Raw genomic sequence first — 23,328 nt, 5'->3', positions numbered from 1 at the left:
AAATTCCAGAAAGATTTTAGTTGTCTCTTTGCGTGTAATAAGATTTCGTGTGTTGGAAAAAGATAAAGAATATAGAAAATTCTGGATGTACCATTACCCATAATTCCCATTTTTCGGCTTTCGAGAAAGTAAACAGAGGGCGGAGAAAGTGACATTTGTTTGTTTAAATAGTAATTATATCGCGTATTTCGGAAACTTTTGAGAGAAAACCTCCAAATTCCCGCATTTATCGTCATGGTGGACTACAGCAAGTGGAAAAATATTGAGGTACCGGTTCATAAACAATGGCCCGAATTTGAGGTTAGGAAGTTGCTTGTTTCCAGATTTCGGACGATGAAGACGAAACACATCCAAATATCGATACGCCGTCGCTGTTCAGGTGGAGACACCAAGCCAGGATCGAACGAATGGAGGAGATGAAACGAGAATCGGAACAACTCGAGAAAAAAAAGGTCGAAAACGAACGTAAATTGACCGAAGCAAAAACAAAACTGGGTTCGGCGGAAAAAGCCGGCGACGCGGATTTGAAAGAGCTCAAAAAAGCGATAGAAAGTTTAGAGAAAGAAAGGGCCGAGATTACGAAAAAAAAGGAGGAACATGATAAAAAAGAAAAGGTGGGATAATCACTTGAAGTAGGTATTTTTTTAATGGTATACTTTCAGTTGGCACCTTGGAATGTTGACACAATAAGTCAGCCAGGTTTTGCTAAGACTGTGATCAATAAAAAAACTCCAAGGGCTAAGGATGAACAATTGACAGATGAGGAGAGAGAAGCCCGCATGAAGAAATTTGTTAAAGATAATGAAAAAGACTTGAAGCATTTTGGAATGCTAAGGCGTTATGAAGATTCAAAAGCTTTCCTCAAGTCACATTTAAATCTAGTCTCTGAGGACACAGCAAACTATTTAGTTATTTGGTGCATCAATTTAGAAATGGAAGAAGTGAGTGTTTCTTTCTAAATTGGATGTTAAACTGTAATGTATTTTTTTGCATATTGATTATGAAAATTGACTTTTTATAACAAAAAATTGTAGTGAAAGTAATACTTTTTTTAATCATTTTATTCAATTCATTGTTAGAGAATATCTTATGCATTTCTTTTTTTTTATTTTTTTGCATAAATCCTTTTAGGCCCAAATTTCTCAACTTGCAGCAGTATGCAAAAAATGTCAGGTTCAACATGTTATGAAAGTCTCTTTTCTTCACTCATTTGCAACTGCAAATTCATGAAAAAAAGTCTGAATTTCATAACTAGTACAATATACTATTGATGTTTTACAGAAACATGATTTAATGGAACATGTGGCCCATCAAACCATATGCATGCAGTACATTCTAGAATTGGCCAAACAGTTAGACTATGACCCACGTGGATGTGTTGATCCCTTCTTTTCAAAAATACAGATAGCTGAACCTTTGTATAAAAAATCATTTGATGATGAATTGCAACAGTTCAAAGAGAGAATCAGGAAACGTGCAGCAGAAAAAATCGAAGAAGCCATAAAAGAGGCAGAAGAAGAAGAAAGGAAACAAAGAATTGGACCTGGAGGTTTGGATCAGCTTGAAGTTTTGGAGAGTCTTCCAGAGAGTCTGAGGAAGTGCTTTGAGACACAGGACATTCAGCTGTTGCAAGATACCATCAAAGAGATGGACGAGGCTGAAGCGAATTATCACATGAAGAGATGCGTCGCCGCTGGATTGTGGATACCTGACGCTAAGAAGAAGAAGGATGAGGAGGAAGGTGGAGAGGCAGAGGGCGCTGAGGAAGCTGGGCCATCAGAGGTTGTTGATGAGCAAGCAAAACCCTAAAACAACTTGCTTTACAATTTTTGTTATTTAGCCTTTACTTTTTAAGAATGCAAATTTACTGTATTAATTTATTAGATTTGCTAGAAACCGAATAAATTTTGTGAAATGATGGTTGGTTTTATTGGGTTGGCATCATGGGGTTTTTGATGTTGTCAAGTTTGACGCAGTGCATTTTGAACGATTAATGACAACCTGACGTGTCTCAAAACAGACACGACAACATTAAAAATTAGAACGCTCGTACAAAAATATGGCTCCAAAAGAAACCAAGGATAAGGATGATAAGGTGAGAAAAAGTGATTGTACAACAGTTTATGTTAGCGGTTTATTTCTTTTTATTTAATTTTTTTAACAAAACCGACCTTATGTTACACTTAACCTAACTGTTGTTGCAGCCTGTGAAAATCAACAAATGGGACGGTTCGGCCGTAAAAAATGCCATAGATGATGCCGTAAAAGAAGTAAGAATCATGAAAATTTTTTAGCAGTTATTTTTTTATAACTGAAAATTTATAGGTACTTACAAAAAAATTTAATTATGTAGAAAATTTTGCCTTGATGGATGGCCGACTTGTAATCTGTGGTATTGCAGTAGGAGTTGCTATGTTTGCTCTGCTTTGGGATTATTTATACCCTTTCCCACTGTCAAAGTAAGAAACTATAATATAATTGAAGACCTAACTCTAAATAACAATTTTTTTATAGGCCTGTGCTCATATTTTGTGTTAGCACATATTTTGTAATGATGGGTATTTTAACACTATACACAACATACAAAGAAAAAGGCATTTTTGCAGTTTGTATCCAGAAAGAAGGCTCAAAGAAAAATAGTATATGGGAGGCCAGTTCTTATCTGAAAAAGTTGGTTCACACTCTTATTTCTTTCATCTCTTAAATACACTTTATTTCAGATATGATGATAAGTACAGACTAGTTCTTGCTTTTAAAGATAGTAAGACAGGATCACAACGAGAGACAGATTTGACAAAAAGTGTGGCACATTTTGTAGATGTCAATGGTAGTGTGGTCCATGAAATAGTGGAAAATGAAGTGACTAAACTTCACAATTCCTTGTTAAGTGAACGTAAAGATAAATAGCTCTTATGACTGTAAGCACTGCATTTAAAAAGTTAATTCACTTGGGTTATGTAAATTTCTCTAATACATTTTCTTTTTTTTAATATATTAATACAGTTACATGTTTGTTACAAATGTTTTTTCAAGCCAGAAACAAAAATTTTAAAGTAAAGCACGTGGGAAATCTTAAGGTGGAAAGCTACAATTGAAGCATTAAAAATAAATAATTTCTTTACAATTTGTTCCATGTCATTATTAAATTATTGTGTATGTACTGTGGTGCATGGCAGTTATCAAGCATCTGATTCATGGTAAATTGTTTTGGTATGAGTATTTATACTGTATTTATTTTTTTTATAGTCAATTTAAAAAAAGTTTTGACAAACTATTACCTCATTGTTTTGATGTAATTGCTTTTTACCTCAGTTGCATGCACACTGCGATAAATTACATGCATATTCGATGGCAGAAAATATGCGTGTATCTATCAATAATTAATACTTGCTATGACACGGCACAAACCATGCTTTAAGACCCATTTGCCAATTCTTTAATGGAAGGCGAATGTCAGGGACAAAACGTGTTGAAAGTCTACAATTATCACTCTCAACCTTTAAAATTGATTCGTATGGGATATGTATTTTTTCCTCAATATTTGTACATTGCGTAATAAAAAACGTTGATGCTTTGAACGCTAGTCATGCTCTTTTAATAGGTGAATAAATAAAAAATCATACTCAAAAAGTGAGTGACCATAATTCAGGAAATTAATTTATTAAAAGAAATTATCACAAAGAAAAAGTGAGACAGCTCCTAGCAGATCCAGGAAAAAGTAAGCAACTTATTTTTTAAATTATAGCTTATTTGCGTACGAGAACCGCTCGAAAAGTTCTCAGATATATATACAGAGGGTGCTGCGGTCGACATGAGTATGGTACTGTGGTTCCATTTTGACGAAGAAAACAATGAGACTGCGTGCGTTAACTGCAATCGGTGCTAACTATCGACAAAATATACCAAATTTTGCTGGCGTTTCGTCATATCAAAACAAAAGTGTATTCAAATGAGGACTGTCAAAGAGTCACCGGCACCAAACAAAAACTGCATTTACACGAAACTACAGACACCGAAAAGAGCGAAAGTAGTTTCGTTGGTTGGAAAATAATGGCTTTGGTTTTTTGAAATTAAAAAAAAAAAAACTCATAATTACTTGAAAAAGAGCAAGACAATCACGACCGATTATGATTACAACCTCTACCATTATCAAAAACACCGAGGAACTATACCCTCTGTCAATTGGTTTCCCACTTTTCACGTCTGTCTGTCTTGATTTGACTCTGAGTGACTTTCACCGTTTCCAAAAACTTCTATGGGGAAAATATTACTCAAATAAGAAATATTCATTTCAAGGACCGTGTAAAAGCAGCTAACCTTCCTTTTGCAACTTGTAAAAACCCTTGCTGAAAGCCCTCGTTACACCCATCTACAAGAAAGAGAATAAATTTGCATTATTTTACAACTTGTCAAATTAGTTTGTCTTCATTCTTTGTTAAAGTTGTGTAGACAATTATTTTCAATCAAGTGACATCAGTAATAATCCTAAACAAGTCCAAGAAAAAAAAAGAAATTGAACAACCGTATTTTTACATTTATTTAAGACGAAAAACGACAATTAGTTATAATACAGAGAATTTCATGAGTGATAATGCGCCCGGCGGAATTTAAAATGCAACCCACAATACATTCCTAAAGTGAACGTGGCTGTTTTAAATAGCGTACCTATTGTTCTAAAATGAAATTATGAACCCATGATGGCTTTGCTTGCAATAATTTTATTTGTAATGTAATAAAAATGCTTCTGCCGTGCGCGTTTATGTAGACAATTGACATTTTTCCAAAAACTCTTCGGTTTTTCACAATTTCATTTAACCAGGCGAATGACGTTTATGTCAAAATTTACAAAACTGAACAGCTAACCATGTTTTGTTTCTAAATCAACAAACAAATATCCACGTTATCTTTGGAAATTTATTGTGGGTTGCGTCGGGCTCATTATCACTCGTGGAAAACCCTGTATATCAAAAACAGAAAATTTGTTCTCATGAAGAAATATCAGAAATCAAGAATTAAAATAGTCTGTAGTAAAACCGTTGGAAAAAGGGCTCTGTTAGGTACGTAAAATGCTCGTTCCTGATAACCAAACTTACGTAGCAGTGAACTCAAGTGGCATCCCTGGAAAGAATATTGTCAGTGTCTCCATAATCCATTGCACCAATTAAAAAAATCTTAAATTTAAAAGCATTTTAAAAAGTACAAAATATGACGAACCTTCCTTTCCTGAAAGCGCAATGAATGAAGAGCTTCAAAAATGCATTTAAAAAGAGATTGATTTATTTTATCACTGAATAAGATATCTTATTTTGGTCGACGAGCAGCCAGACGAACTCCTCAATAACTTATATTTATTCTGGGTTTTATGCAAATTAGTTTGAGTAACCTACAGAACAGCTAAAGATCTACAGCTTGTCATTTTTCTCCATTCCCTTAAAAAGTGCAAACAAAAGACCTACCTTGTTAATTACATGAAGAAGACGCTTAGCTTAATGTACATTAATTGAGACATTGAGAACTTGGCCAGAGACAAGTCTATACATATTTTGAAGTACCTATAAATGTGACTTAAGTATTCAGGTTCAAATAGAGCCATCTCTGATTCTTTTTGCATTTTATTTATTCATTTTTAGCTTGACGCAAAAGTGGCTAAAGTGCCGAACATTTTAAAGTTAAACATAAAACGAATAAGCTCTTGTTATTTACCACTAAATTTGATTAAAAATTACTAACCTCAGTTTTTTATCATAAGATTTTTCGTTAATATATTTTTTTATAAAGAAATCTTCACCTCGCTCAAGATTTACTCATCATTTCCCCTTATTATTTACTGTCAAAATTAATTCTAATTTCTCATTCACTTAACGTCACAGTGTTGTACACTGTGACGATGTCATTATCAAGTACAAGGTAATAAGCTACGTACTGGTATAATCGGATTTGCAATTATAGAATAATAATGATCCGTACAGCCGAAATTCCTGCTAAATCCAGCTCTTTTACTTTTTAATCGACTTATAATACGATCGGCTTTCAAAACGTCCGTCTTTCTCTTCCTGATTAAAGTGAAAAAACGGATAAGTGACTTAAGTAGAGACCGCACATAGGAAATTGAACAATTGTAAAGAGCTACAAAAAGCGAAAAAGGAAATATGTTTTTTGCAACTATTGTCTTTGCCGTACACCAAGCTTTAGCGATTTGCACTTGACAATTCGAAATCTGCCACGTACAAGATGAATCAGATACATTTTGCTTGTGCTAATGTGACGGAACGTATCAGTTTAAATGCGAACAAAAAAACATGACCACACAGCAAGCACAATCAAAGAAAAAATATTGAAAATGACGCCGTTATGATGCGACATGCATGCACTTAAGATATTTTGCAGTTCGAGTCAATAAAAGTGAGTGGATGGGAAATTTCGAGGAACGAAATGGTAATGCAGCCGATACAGCGCCGGAATATCGACAGTGATTGGTCAATTGAGGAAAAAACCACCTGTTTGATGAGTTTACAGATTGTTCTGATGTGGAATTGTGGAACTTAAGACGCTCTATCAGTGGTGCGTGCACCAGATAGGATCTAGACCCAAGACATTGCTCCTTACGGGTCAACAGAGCGTATCTCCCCTGACTACCTCATTACACGTGACAATTGCACCAAACGCAATTTCCTAGATGGCAGACTTTTAATTCTCTAAACCCATAAAGTACCCATTCGCATGTCGCAGCCAAGCGGGATCTAATGGTCGTTAGACCAGTTGACATCCTGCAAGGATGCTACGAATAAATCGGTGGAACCCCAAACCTATACATAAAAAATGAGTTCGGAAAGCAGTTACGCAGACTGAAGAATTCAATTAAGCCGAGCACCCCTTTCTAATGAGTAAAGGGGAGTTGCGCTTGGGAGGCCAAGGATGACAATTATATCGTAATGCACCTGCCTATTGTATTAAATAAGCTGGAAGAAAAAGAAAATGGAAGATTGGCCTCGTTGATAAATAATTAAAGACAATTAAATCCGGAAAATCATGTCATTTGCTGCCACTCGGAAAAACGGTTTAAACTGCAGAAAGTGGAAAGTAAGGGAAAATAAAAATAAAAACAATGTTATTGAAAAATTCGTTTTGGATGTGCTGTACGTGAGTCACCAGGTTATGAATGTACATAAATAATTCCAGATTTGAATCCGTCAGATTATAAATTATGGTCTGGAGAAGAAACGGCTTGTTCTGAAACGTGTCGCAAGTTAGAACATTAAAGAAGTTTTTAGGTGACGCTGTAACAAATTTCGAGTGATATACTGTGTCTTTATATGGCATAATGTTAGTGAGTAATAAATAAAAAAAAAAATTGTCGTTGTAATTCCATTTTTATGGTTGGACTAAATGGTAAAAGTTCAACCATTGCGCGTCCAACTCTCCATTCAGACTTTCATCTACAAATACAAAAATCTCATCTTTGAGTGAGTGTTAAATACCATGATAATGTTAAGCGAAGTGCAGGATATTAGTGGCATTTGAAAATTTTGAATAACAAATCGAAGGGTGAATGATTCATTGCGCAACAAGTTTGTGCACAAACTAATCTCAACAATGATTAACCAGAAAATTGCTGGAATATTTTCGCAGAAAATACCACTAATTATTCACCGCAACATCAAAGAATGTATCGACGCCCGCTTCTGCCATAATATTCCAAACGCATAAATTATCACATGTGTGTAATTGTTTAACAACTAATTCCACAGAAATAAAATGAGGAAGACTTAACGCGCAGAAGAATGAATCGCTGTGACGTTTGATACGCAATGTTTTGCCGTACGGAATCGCCACTCCGGACTCTTCATTCCGGATGATTAAATGTCGACATGACAGTAAAAGTAATATGGTTGAAATAAACAAACCGGTCGCGAGAGGACTTGACACCGACACGTTGTGTGAACTGTCCAAAGTTGGGGCTATAAACGTCAGATCTTTAGACAAAATGCGAGAAAGACCCGTCTCAGTGGCCAAATAAAACAATTTGATAAATGCCACGTTCTTTTTAGCCGTTTGTTTATGCCATCAAGAAGCAAAGTAGCCGCCAGTTGTGTGTCGACACGTAGATCACAGACTAATCAGTCGAGATCAAGACGAGAAATGATTTGGAGCCAGCCATATCGAACAATCTCTCCATCAGCTTCCAGACCAATTGGCCAAATCGTTATTACAATCATTTAGCGTTTAGCTCCGGTAATGAGCTTAAGTGTGGGTTCGACTGGTGAAGAGCTCTCAGCTACCTGCTACCTGCTTGCTTGAAAGGACATTTTGTTGAAAGCTGCTGGATGGAGCTTATCTGCTTTGTTCGCGAGCTCCTTCCTGGAAACAAACCAGTTGCAAAAATAACCGGGTCATCCGGGTATCCTTGCATGGAAACCGGATTCATCCGCTGTTATACGTCAACAATTATTACTAAATGATACAGGATGAGTGATATCACCGTTTTACATTAAAAGTACCTTGATACCTATTCAACGGCGAGTTGAGCACCCAAGTTTCGGTTTCATGCAACGTTGGCGTTTCCTGTCGGAGCTTCGACGAGATTTCGGAAAACTCCGGTCCAAAGCTCAGATAATTGGAAGCGCAACGGCCCGATGAATTATTCGATGGACGCACATTGGCGATATCATAAACAAACCGCGAGTAATTCCCAGATTGGACAGGTTGCAAGAAATCTTGTTCCGGTGGGGCGATCCGAATTGTTTCGGAAATGGATTAGCGAGTGAGCATAACGACCCGGGGAACTTTTCACGGTTTAATTCTTAGGCTTTTCTGTTATAATGAAAGCTTGTACGCGGATTTACCCATGCAGAGTAAAAATACACCACGTAACAATGTCTAATTATTATGAATTACCTACAGTCTGGAACTAGAGTTAATTAAACAACTTCCCCGGAGTTGTGCTTCATGGTCAAGATCATGACATAACCTCAAATAATGGCTAGGTACATGTTAACTCGTTCTGAAAGGTTCTTCATTTCTGTGAAATTGTTTGTACAAAATTCATTTTATGTATCTACATTTTCTCACGCAAATACATGCAAGGAATTGTAACAAACACACAAAAACGAACGATAAATTTAAAATGCAGAGATTAAAAGGCTATTTTTGAACCTGGACGTACCGTTGAACCTCCTGGAAACACAACAAAATGGATACGTTCCCCCGAATCCTAACAACCATGTCTAAAAATTGTTTTTATGCTTGGATGCCTCCGGTAGAGCACTTGTTGATGATGGTAGGAAAGAATTTTGTGCGTGCTGGGTCGTACCCAGTTAATTATTTTTCCTTGTTCGACCTGCACTGGAGGCAGCGCCAGCGGTAATTCAAGCACGGAAGTGATCTCCATTTGAATGAATCGACCGTCAACTCCTTCCGGTCTTGCAGATCGATCGATCTGATCGATTAAACGGCTGAGAAAAATTAATTGGTCGGCTGGTTTGCGTCCACCGATCGGCCGATTGTCTCACTAGAGAGCGTCCGATTGGACAAAAAGAAGAAATATTTTTGTGTGGCAATATAATTGCGATCATCGCTACTATTACGAATCTGTCTTATGCAAGACTCGTTTAAGGTTTCTGAGAAAGTTTCAATATGCTTATTCTTTTATTTGAAAACGTGCAGCTCTAATGAGATTTTATGGTGAATACGGTCCTGGTAAAATAGCCTAGCGGAACTAAAACCACATTTTAATGTTTTTATAAAAGTTCATTACCCCAAGAGCATCAGTCACAAAGTTAGTTTTCAAGCATTACAACGCAATTATTATTTTAACGAAACTAGAAAAATCACTGCTGCGTCAGCGGAATAATAACGATGATGATAATGGTAGCGTTGCTTAATTAATTTTATGATTTTTATCGTCGAAAAACAACCGAATTAACTCGCATTATCTTGATTTATTTTGTATTAGGTGAAGATTAAGAGGGATCAGACTGTTGGGACAGTGATTCAGAAAAAAAATTGTAGGTGGAAAGTGTTGAGATCGAGGGAAAATCAATTCCTGCGAAACCTGCGTGATGTTGCTGGGAGAAATAAACAAATTAAGATTTTTTTTGGCTAGTTCAGTCATGAAAACTTCTAATCGCTTTCTGCTCTAATGGTGTAATGCCTTTCACTTGTGCAATTAACTTAAAGCAATAATTGTTATTCGCAAAATCGATTTTTTAATGCCAGTTTAATTTTATTTTCTTTAACTAATATATTTTATGGAAAATTGCAACGTTTAAACTACTTAATTAAATTAAGGCAGGCGGTTTTTATATAAAAAAAAAATAGTCGGGATATTTATTGAAAAAACAAGACAAGATTACAAAAAATAAACTGTTTTAACCATGTGAGGAATCACGTCAGGTGTATATCCTTAAGTGATAAGTGCTTCCTTTTAATTACTTCAAAAGTTTCAAATTGCTTCACGGCCAATACACAACGTTTTAAATCAGTACCAACTTCCTATGCAACAATTAAAGAAACATTTTTATTTCTGTTTTTCAAAGGATACTCACCATTAAATTCAGTGGACTTAGGCATGTATTCAACGGCTTGATCCGGGTTTAATAAAAAAAAGAGTTTGTTGCGCAATATGAAAGGAAGCGTTGTCGTGTTACAAAACTGTCTTGAAAGCGGGTGGTACTACCCCCCGGGGGCGTTGGGCTAGTTCAGGAAAGACGGCGTTGGAAAACAAGGTATTGCGTGAGGACATCACGCTGATCTAGAGGGTGTAATGACCACAATATATCGGTGTGAACAAATAAGTTTGGAACCACTGCATTTAGCAGTTTCGGGAGACAAATTGATGTCTTCTACTTTGTAACAAATGTGCAAGCAGTATTCCAAAAAGGTGCAGTTTTTGAGAAGAAGCAGTCTTCTTTCTCCTTCCATTTCTAGACAAGATGAGCGTCGGACAAGATGTTGTTAACACCAAATACATAAAGTTCATTTTTTTTAAATAATTGTCAATGTCAAAATTCCCTCAAAGACCAGACTACACAATTTTAGACTGCACCAGCCTAAAACCTTTCGTTTCGGAACATCTGTATCGTAAAATCTCCCTACATCAGGTTTGAGGTTATGTCAATAATTGTGAAAAAATTTAAGTGAAATTTCTAAGAACAACCTATTTTTTCGGCCTCCGTCTAGAAAAACTGATTTTCCATTCGTTTAAATCGTCTGGAAAATAGCATTTCCCTGCCTAGGCAAGAAAATCGACACAGGAATTTTTAATGAAAGATTTTAGGTTGACAGCACAAAATGTCGGCTGACGCCTCTGCTCCACAAACCGTGCTTGCACTTGCAAAATGGCATTTTCTAGCCTTGTGATACAAATAACTACCTATTTTTAGATCTACCCATAATAATCTTTATGAAGAAAGTGTTCCATAATTGGATCACTCCTCTATGTGTTTTCAATGTCGGAAAATATCGTCCAAAATCACTTTTCAGAATCATTTTTTATACGAAAAATTTCAAAAGCATTTGCCAAAAAGCTCTTATAGATACGATATTTAAACAATATTGTTTTGAATTGAAAATTATACAAAATTGTGTATATTTCTAAAACCACTCATTCAATTAAACCAAAATGGAGAAGCCTGGAATCCTTACACAGACAAATATTTTACAAAAAAAAAGAATTCAAACATTTCCACAATTCCACAAGAACAACCGCCATGCGGAAAACCGCTTTTCTTTCTATATAGAGCATAGAAAAACAACACTTAAGTTACTGTTATTCACAAATCCTTTCCAACACATTAAAAATGATTAAGTTAAGATTTATTACAAAGAGAAAAGAACTATTTTAACCATTTAAGGAATCATACCACGTGTAGGTACATTCTAAAATGTTTCCTTTTAATTACTGAAAAACTTCCAAATTGCTTCATGGTTATAAATAAGTAGGTATCGATTGCCTACATAACCTTTTTTTTCCTAAATCAAATTCGCTTCGTCATCTTTCTCTCATGCTGAATTGAAAAAAATCAAAACAGGAGTATCACGCCTAAATTTGCCAGTATGAATATTCCTCCATGAATTAAAATTGTAATGGCCATAAACTTCTGCTAATTTTAATGATGCCTGCGTTCTGCTTGCGAGATTAACGAATTTCCATATTTAACAAGTGGGAAAGGAAGCGAAGACAATGCTCTTTCTGCACTGTTTTACGTACATTTACTGTTACAATAAATCACAAAATGACTTTTTTCATGAGAATAACAATTATTGTTCCGATTTACCGTTCTACAACAAAATAGTGTACCGTTAAATCGGCGAAATTTTGCGCTTTCTTCACAAACGTCAACTGTTCTTGATCGAACCGATCCACCACGATTTCTTCCAATGCTCAGGGGGCATTTCACGAGCATCTGCCTGTGATAAATTGTCCTCAGATGAAATTTCAAACACGTCTTGTAAATTCCGATGGCTACAATAGCGCCTCGCCACAATAAATTGCGGATTATATTTACGATGTTTCTAGCCGATTTTATTATCTCGTTAAAGGGGAATAATTAAATGGATAAATGCGCATAATCCCGTCTAGAAGGGTAAATATGTGGCTGCAATTACAATAAACAAATTGAGACTCAGCTTCCACATATATCTGCCGCAGATGCAATCTGCGTAGTGAAGAAAGATTACGATTTTATCACTGGCACAGTTGCAACTCGTCCTGCAGTAAACGCAGTTTACATCTGATCTCGGATAGATTTTATGCGCGCCGGCCGTCCCACAAGGCGATAAATTCGGACCGTTTTTGTGCTACACAGAAGAGTAAATTACGAATGTCTTGTGCATCGGTGGCATGAATGAAACCACGCGAGCTTACACAACAGAGGCTAATTAAATTTCGGTGTTCCTGCTGCAAGCTTCCTGCGTTTACCCCCGTCAATTTGCAAATTTATTTAAAGCAGGCATAAATTATGATTGCAAAAATAAAAACACGAATAGAGTGGAGTGTTTATACAGCGGCATTGTGATATTCCCATACCCGGTTGCACCTCGGATGCCACCACCAGAAAGGAAGCATTCTCATTCCCAAGAGAATAATGGCCTTTCATCTGCACATAATATAATAATGTTACAATAAAAAAACCTGTTCCTCTTCAGTAGTGCCGCAACACACAGAAGTACACTTGTCGGGTACGGAGGCGACTTTTTGCAGACGTTTTCCCGTAATTTAATTAGACTTATCCAGGCAGTACTCAGTTAAGTCGACTCGAAATGACACCTAATCGCGTAATTGGTCAATCAGCTAATTGGTCCTAGCACCACTTTCGAGACAACTTCCTAGGATTGGCGAGCAGAAGTCTGACGAGCTTAATTAGGCTGCGCCAGTGGTCTAGTTCACTAATCAAGTCCCGGAGTGGTTTTTACAACCATCCCTCTTAACCAGAGATTAAAAGATCGTTAAGTCGGTTTGGTAATCTCCCAACATCCTCCTCCAAATTCCATGAATATTAAACGTGACCTCTCGGCGATTTTGGTAGGAAATTATATCGTTAAATCTCCACAATCGAATGAATGAAATTTAATTTCTGTGTGTTCACAACAATGTAAAAAGGTTCCCGCAAGCTCACACAACAAAATCATTCCGAACAGTTACATTTTATTTCAGGTTGGATAAACTCCACAACCGATTTTGCCAAGTCTAAAATCACACGCTCTACTGAATAGTTTGTTTCAATCGAGTTTATCGAAACGACTTGGACTAGACGATTTGAATGGTGAAAAAGCTCTCGCCCAGCAGAGGATGTTAATTTTTTAATTTGCGTTAAATGAGCGGGGCACTTTGTGTCGAAACTTGTAGTGATGGTTTTTTCAGTATAATTGCGTTAATCCTAGTTAATTACGAAACGTTACTGTCACGCCTCGTATACTGAAAAGGCAACAACCATACGCTCATCATCTGTCATCCAGAACCCCATTACTGTTGGCTCTGTTTGCATCACTTGCACAATGTGGCTTTCTTTCACAAAAGCCTGAACAAACACCCAGCAGTCGTAACGTCCGTCAAGCTAAGAAGGAGGTTCGATATTGTTGCATCCGTCACCTGATCGACCTTGCTCATTTTTACCGGGAACATGTTCTAATCGAGGATCCGTCTCTTTCAAGAAACCCAATTGATTCTTGAAGACGAGCTTTCAGCGAATGGTTATTTTTACGTATTCGAGAAGTGAAGTGAACGAATTGGATAAAAAGTGAGTATGTCTGATGATGGGAATAGAAATCAAAAAATGTGGGAATGTTATCTGGTTTGGTCAGACTCATGTAAAAGTTAAATGAAAGGTGAAGAACAAACGCGTTTTTTGTAAACTCCTTCATCTGCTGCTTCATTCTACTTTTTCTGATTATTTGTTGACCTCTTGTATCGTAAAACTTTGACTTATTGTCTCATGTACAATTTAAGTATAAGGATCATCTTATTATGATTGTTTCTATACGACATCTTCCTTATTCAGAAATCAGTTTTAAAAATATTTGCGAAAAAACAAAAAACACTGCTCTAAGTTTTACTAAAACATTAACTTGTTTTATGCACTTCTAAATTCTTCAAATGCTACTCATAAATCCCTTAGTTGCTTCCAGATATTTCTTCTGGACTCATTTAGGTACCTACTCTTCTTCTACTACACTTTTACAGTTTTATAAATTCCTTTTCCATTTCGTTATGCTTTTTCATCCTCTGTAATCTGATATCATCACAATTAATAGGCTTTTTGTAGTTGTCGCTATTTGTTCTACAATTCAATTTTCACATAATCTAAGAGAAAATCTTCTAAAGGTCCTAAATTCTCATCATTTTCTCTGAAACCATTTCCCTCTCTTTGATTTGTCTTTGATTTCATTCTAGATCTTTTAATTTTTAACTTCTAAAATGTCTATCTATCAGATCTAGTTCTTCTACAGTAAATAGCTTTAACCTCTTCAACTTTATTTGTTCCTATTTTTTTTTTCAAATCCGATGTCAATAGTTATTTACAGTTCATTTTTTTAACAACTGTCAAAGTGTTGTCATATTGGTATGAGCCACTAGTTATTTGATAGATATTAGGTTGGCAACGTAAAATGTCAATTGTATGTCAGCCATTTTGATATGAAGTGAAGGTCCTTGCATTTAGAAGCTGTACAGTCGTGAGCAATAAATTTTGGTCGTCAAGGTCATTCTTTGACGCAATCGAAAATGCTCCATCGTAAAACAATCGTAAATGTCATAACCTATCATCATATTGTATGACATTAATTGTCATTTTGTTCTCATTTTTTTGACACTTTGTTGACATGGGCATAATCAGGCAGGGAATTTTTTTAAATTTGTGACAATCTAACCAAATTTTGAAATGACATTGACGATCAAAATTTATTGCTCGCGACAGTACATGTTCAGGCGCACTTTTTAGTGTCGTTATCTTGTCTTTTGGTATAAAATTTGTTTACACCTGAAACTTTTATGACATTTGAAAATTACTGGCATTATCCCAAACCTGATCGAGGGTATCGAGGGAAATTTTACGATATACCTAGGTGTTCCGAAACGAAAGGTGGTATGGTCTGGTCTTTCAGGGAATTTTGACATTGACAATTGTTTTTAAAAAATGGACTATAGGGAAGCCGAAATGGTTATTTTTATATTAAGTGCGTGAAGTGAGTGTTTTTTACGAAAAAAGAATTTAAAAAACTTTCTGTAACTGAATTTAGAACTTCTTAACTGAACTGACTCCCATAAATAATCTTTTACTTCCTCCCCTTCTATCTTCTTCAAAACAAATCTCCACCTTCCTAATTTCTACAACTTCAGCTATTAACAACAAACAAAATTTCTTCTGGAGGGATCTCATAGATGTAACCTCTATCCATCCATCTATCTACTTCCTACCTACTTTCTTATCCCTTTCGTTATACACGTTTTACTTTTTGACTTGTTCTTGTACAATGTCTCCTTGTGACTGTCTCGTCTTATCTGTTGCACTTTTTTTTTAATCAACCTCGTAAAACTAACCTTACATTTATTGTAATTTCATCTCTTCTCCATCTTGTTTTTATGCAATTCATCTTTCTATTAGCTTCCTTCCAAATGTTTTCAAAACTATCAATCTGACTATATTTCCGACTCATCACGTCTCTTGTACACGAAATCGTTTTTAAGAACCTCAAGAGAGACTGCATCATTTTCTGCTGGTACATTTTTATCTCTCGCACTATGGCTTCTTAATTTTTTGACTCCACCGTCTCATTTATTTCTTTGAAAGTTGATACAATCTTCTAGTGGTTGTTTTTGCACTACATCATCTTTCTCGTTGAAGAATTCAATTGTAAATATTGTTCGGAGAAGATTGACAAGGAATCGCCTGATCTTCTGACAGATCGGTGAAGCAGTGACCGTTCTGGTTATTAATGTTTACAGTTTGTTGGCAAATGAGTTTCCTCCGCGGTACTGGTGTACGTCAAAGTGTGACGATTTCGGGTACCGTCTTGGTCTTAGATTCGAATCAGCTCTTGTCCCTCTTCGTGCCTTTGCGGTGAATCTCTGTCGATGTTGTTTTTCCGGGTCAATTGTGTCGTCTCCAGTGAGGTGTGTATCGAAGGTACTGGTGGTGTTTTTTGCGTGCGGGGAGACCATGGAAGCAGCTCGCGTTCGATGGTACTGTTCCGTGCGACTTGTCGCAAGCTACCAGCAACGAATAGATGACTAATAACCCATCAGCGCACAGTGTCACGGTACCAACCAGAGGAGCTACAGGTGCAATGTCCTCCCAGGTGAGGGGCAGGGGCAACCTACCTGTCGCTCGCACACTGGCCACAACACTCAGTGTGAGTCAGTCCGCGATTGTGTAGACACGTTTACCTGTTCAGTGTTACCAACATGGGCCTGCGAATGGCACTGGAAGAATTCACGGGGTTCTTGCACACCCGTGGACTTTGAGTGCCATCCTCAGAGCCCTTGTCCGCTTCCACGGCGCGCCGCAAGGACCCACTCCTCACCTAACACCTGTGCGGTAACGCAAATCATTATCTGACGTCAGAATATGTTGTTGCCGTTTAGTTCTAGGAAATGTGGTGAGTGTACGTGGTGTGGCCATCTGCAGGACAACTACTGTCGCCGTTAACGAGGATGACGCTAGGAATCTCTTCAGCGTCAGTTGGACGATTGCTCTGGCATTCCTGGCTTCGCCAGCGCTCTTAAACTAACGGAACCGCACAGGTACTATTGCCAACAATTACGCTTTTGCCGACTCCTCTAACGCGAAAGTACCACCGAACAGCTGTACTCTTTGTCCGAACACGTTTAAAGAGCACCCCGTTTGATGACTTATCGCCTATCCCATAACAGCTACAAGATATGCCTTGTAAGAGGTTGTAACAGCTTGTTGGTGGTACCTCCGCGACAGGGAGAAAGTAAGGGTCTAGGCGGCTAACGCTGGCTTCGGATAATAATTACAGATAAAAACACGTTTCACATTCTAATCTATCGCAATAAAAAAAGGCAATTTTGCCTTGTCAAAAAATTTTTAGTTAGTAATGCTATATTAATAGCACCGGTGATTAAACATTTTTATACAATTTTGCTCCATCAAAAATAAACAATCATATTTCCTTTCATTAGACCAGAATTATGTAACTGTGGACGAGATTATATATCATTAAGTTTTAACGACATAAAAGTATATTCCTCTTTTTCTATTTGGCAACTCTACATTGATCCTCTCTAGAACAATGGGAAGAGGTCTTGCCTTGTGAATTTTCACTCGGAATACCAAAATGTATTATTCATTCTTCGTATGGGAAAACTGCCATAACTTAATTAACTTGTTAGTTAATCTTTGGATACATTTGCACAACATTATCTAAAATTAAATATAAATAATAACAAAAATATTCGGTGTTTTGGCCTTGGACGTGATACATAATTGGCCTCCACTGGATGCCAATCCATTATCCACCAACCTATCATTACCTTTGTCACAATTAGTGGACAAACAGAAAATCAATTTCCATTTTCTTTTGGAAAAGCTCTTTTCCAAAGCTCCAGATCGGAACGACTCCGAGCAGCTCGCGTAGACGATCAAAGCAATGAAAGCTAAATTCCCACAATTATAGATCTTCAAGTCTTGCATTATTTTTAATGACCGACAGTTTATTTTCATTTTTCTGACGAACAAGTTGCTCAATTACTCTTCAAATAATCCCACTGGGATTCCTGGGTGCATGTTCCTGCATAATTTAAACCCAAGTCAAGTCCAATAAACAATTTAATCATCAACGACTTCTGGTCCATCCAGTTTGCGAAAATTTGGGACCTCAAGGTGACACACTTCGATTCCAAATTATACCGAGTTTTTCGCAAAGCCTCCATTCCCTGCTGCCATAAATCCAACCTGACCGGAGCCTACAGAATTCGTAATGAGTGCAGCCGGATGGAAAATTATGTTGTGACAGGCTTAATGGAGGCAGTGGCGGTGCGTTTATCATACTAAAATTGACCATTGTTGACGCACGTTTATGGCTTCTTATCGTGAATTCGCTTTCTCACCGATGTTGTCCCAAGGGGCAACGCTAACAAGACTATTTATTGACTCTACACCCGCATGTTATTCTGCTAAAAGGAGTCGCAGATGATTGTTACATTTTTATCAGCTAGATTGTAGGAAGTGGTGCGGGTAACATATGCCTCAGATTAATCAACATTTTCAGCGATAAATAGCAAAAGAGTGGAAGGAGTTGGTGGGAATTGATTGGAATCTGCACCAGATATAATATTCTTCCGGGAAAGGACAAGTCGTAAAGTTTTAGGCGAAATGATGCGCGTGGGCCACAAATTACACGACATTTTAATGCAATAATCATGAAAGGTATTCGCTGCTGATCAAATTATTTTTTTAAATTAACGAAATCGTGGGACCAAAAATTCGAGCCGTGAGTAATTACAGTAATTTATTCGTTCCCCGTTTGGAACTTTGAAGCCTTGAATTCGTTTTAACAATCGAAAAATTTTAAATTAATCGGTAAAACGTTAAATAAGCTGTTGTAAATTTCAACGTGGAATTTTTCCGGTTGTCACAATTTAGCAACAATTTTTTGTTATAGGTGATTAAATAAAGAAGCTTAAACAAAAATTGCTTCAGATCGTTAAAAAAATATAAAAGTGGTTTTTTTACGTGAATTCAATTTTCGGTCAAAGTTGGCGTTGAAGAGTCGATTGTGAACGCACCAGTCGTGTAAAAACACAAACCGTAAGATTTAAACAGCTGATCCGTGATCCGTAATCCGTAGTGCGTTCACAATCGAGTCTTCAACGCCAACTTTGACCGGAAATTTAAATGAACACCAAAGATATTACAAAATATGATAAAAAAAAATTTACAGTGTCCAGCGCGTTTTAAAAGATTCTACATACTTAGCACTCATTATTTCCGATCGTTAAAAAATATGCAAAAAGTTTCCTTGAAGATGGAATTTTTGTAGCAAATAAAAAACAATGAAAGCAGTATTTTACTACATCAATAAATCTCATGGACTCTTTCTTAAGTCAAAATAATCTTAATCTTAATCGAAATTGATTTAGATTGTCAAAATGTATCCAAAACAGTTGGCTCGCATGTGGAAATTTATTTACAAAAATTTAGTTGATTAATTTAAAACACCCCCATTATGAAAACAACCTCCAATAGAACCACAAACACATTTCTTTTTAAATTTTAAAAAATGTGTAAATGTGTACGAATTTGTAAAAAATTATATGGGGTGTTCATTTAAATTTCTCCTCAAATTTGAAGTCGATTGTGAACGCACCACGGATTACAGATTATTATTATTATTATTGGTGACGGCTAATAAGCTAGACGCCCAATTAGAAGCCCTGCCAAAAAAAAATCCGATCACGGATCAGCTGTTTAAATCTAACCTCACTTTTTGCGTTGTTTGTGTTTTGAGGATAAATTTAAAAACACTCGATATAATTTTTACATCTCTTCTATTTATTGACAAATCCAAATTATCCAAACTTTAAGGTCCAAGCAAAATTAAGGCAGCCAAATTTTTAAACATCTCAAATCGCTCTTTAAAATACCTCTTCTGTAAATGCAACGTGCTGTCATTCATGTCTGACTTCGCTTGACGTATTTTTATTTTCCCTTTATTGCAACTTGCACATTCTGTGGTTTGCTGCAGTAGTAAATTTTATTACTGGGATTGTTGAAAGCATAAATAAAATAATTTGTCTTCAACGGGTTTTTAATCTGTCAAATTATTGCGAGAAAACACCAACAGGATTTTGTCTTTCATAAAATTACGAAAAAGAGGCTAAATTCTTTTCAAATTATTGAAATTGATGGATCTAGTTCATGACGTTGAAAATATAGAAGAGGAACTCAAGCAAAAAAATGATGTTTTGAAAAGTTTGCATAAGCAGTAACGCAACGTCGATACAAGGATGGACTGTGAAGAAAGTAAACAAGAATCCGTGTTCAATTTTAGTGTATTTAGTTAGTATTCATCTATTTATAGGCACCGTTTATGAGAAGAGTTAGAAAAAAATAAAATATTTACTTAGCTTTTCACAAGTTCACGAACAATAGGTCATCCACGGAGAACATAGAAATATAATTAATGGTGTCGTTATTTATAGGAGTCGGAGATTATTGCAGTCGTAACTATATAATTTAAGAAAATGTTTTAGAACTTTCTAAAGCGTTCTTTATGAAGAGAAAATTTAAGAGCGAGCGAATGAGTGTCGTGAGAGATTCGACGAGCCACCATTGTCTTTGGACGGATGAGCCAAGTCGTAACGACCCGACCGGAGTAATTCTCGATTTCCTCCGGCCAAACGAGAAATCGGCGACACCAGACTGGAGGCCCGGACGGCCAAGCCCCAGCTGTGCCGGCCGAAGAGCCCCGAACAGGAAGCGCTCTCGGGGCAAAAACCGCGGCCCGGAGTCGGCATTTCGTCATGATTTCAACAATGCATCTTTGTTCCAGATAGTGATGAACTTTAATCGCGCCATCACGCCGCAGATGATCCACGGCATATGGCGTCCTCGCCACAATGGAGCGGTTCTGCTCGTTCTTGGCAATGGCCGTGTAAGATGCAGCCGTTCCGCTTGGGTCGACGAGCGTCCGGGAAACGCGCTCGGAGTTGTCAGTCCGTAACACGGGCCCCCCGATGACCCCGCGCCTGTTCCGCTCCGGTGCCCGTCCGGGCCCGCATGACCGACTCGTTATCCCACCAGGTACGAAAAGGTACGCCACTGCGACCGGAAAACGTGGAACAACACCGATCATCGCCATGTTTCGTGATCGCTATCGCCGGTTCTTCGACTCTGATTCCGCCGGTGCGAGCTGCGGCTGCGGCGCTCTGCGACCGTAACGATGCGATGACGACGCTTTCACGATCGACGGAATGCAGACCCAGGAAAAATGCATACCTGGAGGTGCCGCGCAAAGAACCGGAGCCGCACGGGCCGGGACGGAGCGACTCGCGTTTGACGAACTGATGACAGCGAGTGATCCCTCTTCGGACCGGGCTCAGCGTTGGAAAAAGTATCATTTTTGATTTAGTCAATAAGTAGAAATTCACCCCGAGGTGTCGGTTTCTCCGGCTGTGACGGTTGGAATTATTCTAACAGAAAAAAAGTAACAAAACGGAAAATTTTCAAATGTACATACTGTAAGTTGTATCACTCTTTATCCAATGAGGTTTATTTTGGATCAGTCAAGTCTACATCTCATCCTTGAACCTTGAAATTTTATAAATTGAAAATATGTACATGTTTTCTTGTTATTGTTGATTAAAACCAAAATTTCTGTTCTTTCTGATTTTATTCGCATCTAAAACAAACCACCTTCTGCTGCACTAAAAGAGATATTTAAGTCAAGCTTTTAATTAAGAATTAAAGATTTTCTAAAAGTATCTTGATCTACTGAAAAGGATTAATAAAAAAATATCCGCTGTCTACTAAAAAAAAGTATGTGTTCGCATTTAAAAAAAATTTTTTTTGACAGTTTAATCTTGAAGCCCTTGGGGTTTTACGTGAATTTAGTAGGCCATTTTGTAGCCTATTCACAACGATTTAATTTGGTGTATATTTTAGATAATTAATATCCTCCGATAAATAAGGGAGCTATGGACTCGTCTTTTTTTTGGGAGACACCTGTATAATCTGTTTCAAAATCAATGGAATACTTAATTAAAAAAAAAAAATAAAAAACACGATGAACTACGACCAAAACGACTGTAAACAGTTTTGTTTCATAACCCCACTTTTTTCTGACACTTGCAAACAAACACTAAAAACAAAAGTTGGAGACGTTGTCGGTTGTATTTTCGAGGTAGAATGCACTCTTGATGGATTTTTGATTTTGAAACAGATTATACCGTGTGAGCAACAATTACTGATTGAGTTGGCAATAAATTCTGGTGGCTTTTATGTCATGTTCCAACGAAAAATAAAACCATTTTATTAATAAAAGATTACAAAAACCACGACGTTTAAATTTGAAATGTATACCAGCTGTCAATAATGTCAATAAAATAATCCGAAATAGGTACAATGAGGGACATGGAATCCTGGGCAGTCTGTTATTGTCATTTCAAAAAGTGTCAATGTAAGTGCACCTTTACCGTCATTATAATTGATATTTTCAAAAAAACTGTCAACTTGGTTATGAGTAGCTAAGGTATGGTTTAGAAATTTTGACAACTGAATGACACATCTGCCCAGTTTTCCGTGTCCCCAATAGTACAATCTACTGTCTTGAAAATTTCATGTAAATTTTTTTATTGCCTACTGAAACAGTTATTGTTACTCACCCTGTACTAGAATGGTTTGGTTTTTTTTTACTAAATAATAAATAAAATATTTCTGAAAGAAACCTGATTTGGTCCACGGTATGGTTCTCCAAGATAAAAACGTACGATCAATAAGGATTGAAAAGGGCATAAGAGTGGAGGTCTGATAGAGGGCAAAGATGCTAACATCAAATCAGGAATGCTTTCAACGTCCGACCTCTGCCCACAATTTAACCATCATAAGTAACCAAGATCTTTTGGGTTCACCATTTTTTTATGTTTTAGAAACAGTTGTAAATACGATTACATATTAAAAATTTTAAAGAAAACTTGAAACTTTTTATTCAGTTCAAAATTTATTATTTGTTTTTAGAAAAATGTAAAATAAATAAAGCCGAAGTGTTGAAAACTTTTTCTTTATCTACTGAAACATTTTTTCTCTACAATTGATTGTTTTATATCTGTGGCGGTCGTGAAAAAGTAGGTAAGTCGAAAATGTAAATTTT

General features: G+C 36.8%; 2 protein-coding genes and 1 long non-coding RNA gene across 5 annotated transcripts; all 3 read left to right on the top strand.

Moving 5' to 3' along the window:
* The first annotated feature begins 98 nt into the window (after positions 1-98).
* Positions 99-1,918, top strand: Cdc37 (cell division cycle protein 37). Its single transcript, XM_069047434.1, has 4 exons — positions 99-267; positions 324-614; positions 663-941; positions 1,282-1,918. Exons 1-4 carry the CDS (start codon positions 235-237, stop codon positions 1,807-1,809), a joined length of 1,131 nt encoding a protein of 376 aa, XP_068903535.1. The 5' UTR covers positions 99-234; the 3' UTR covers positions 1,810-1,918.
* Positions 1,919-1,948: 30 nt separating this feature from the next.
* Positions 1,949-3,008, top strand: Spase25 (Signal peptidase complex subunit Spase25). The gene is made up of 5 exons (XM_069047435.1): positions 1,949-2,095; positions 2,205-2,270; positions 2,326-2,459; positions 2,515-2,670; positions 2,721-3,008. Exons 1-5 carry the CDS (start codon positions 2,060-2,062, stop codon positions 2,905-2,907), a joined length of 579 nt encoding a protein of 192 aa, XP_068903536.1. The 5' UTR covers positions 1,949-2,059; the 3' UTR covers positions 2,908-3,008.
* Positions 3,009-16,870: 13,862 nt separating this feature from the next.
* On the top strand, positions 16,871-21,841 carry LOC138131111 (uncharacterized). 3 transcript variants are annotated; one of them, XR_011159718.1, is made up of 3 exons: positions 16,871-17,028; positions 17,081-17,239; positions 21,013-21,841. It is a non-coding gene; the product is annotated as an uncharacterized lncRNA (long non-coding RNA). The 3 variants fall into 3 exon arrangements; XR_011159719.1 differs by having other exon boundaries at positions 16,871-17,033; XR_011159717.1 differs by having other exon boundaries at positions 16,871-17,239.
* The last annotated feature ends 1,487 nt before the right edge of the window (positions 21,842-23,328 follow it).

The sequence above is a fragment of the Tenebrio molitor genome, chromosome 5, assembly GCF_963966145.1.
Source record: "Tenebrio molitor chromosome 5, icTenMoli1.1, whole genome shotgun sequence".
In the NCBI taxonomy this organism is placed as follows: domain Eukaryota; kingdom Metazoa; phylum Arthropoda; class Insecta; order Coleoptera; family Tenebrionidae; genus Tenebrio; species Tenebrio molitor.
The sequence above is the reverse complement of the archived record's forward strand: the minus strand, read 5'-3'. Positions and strand labels throughout refer to the sequence as shown.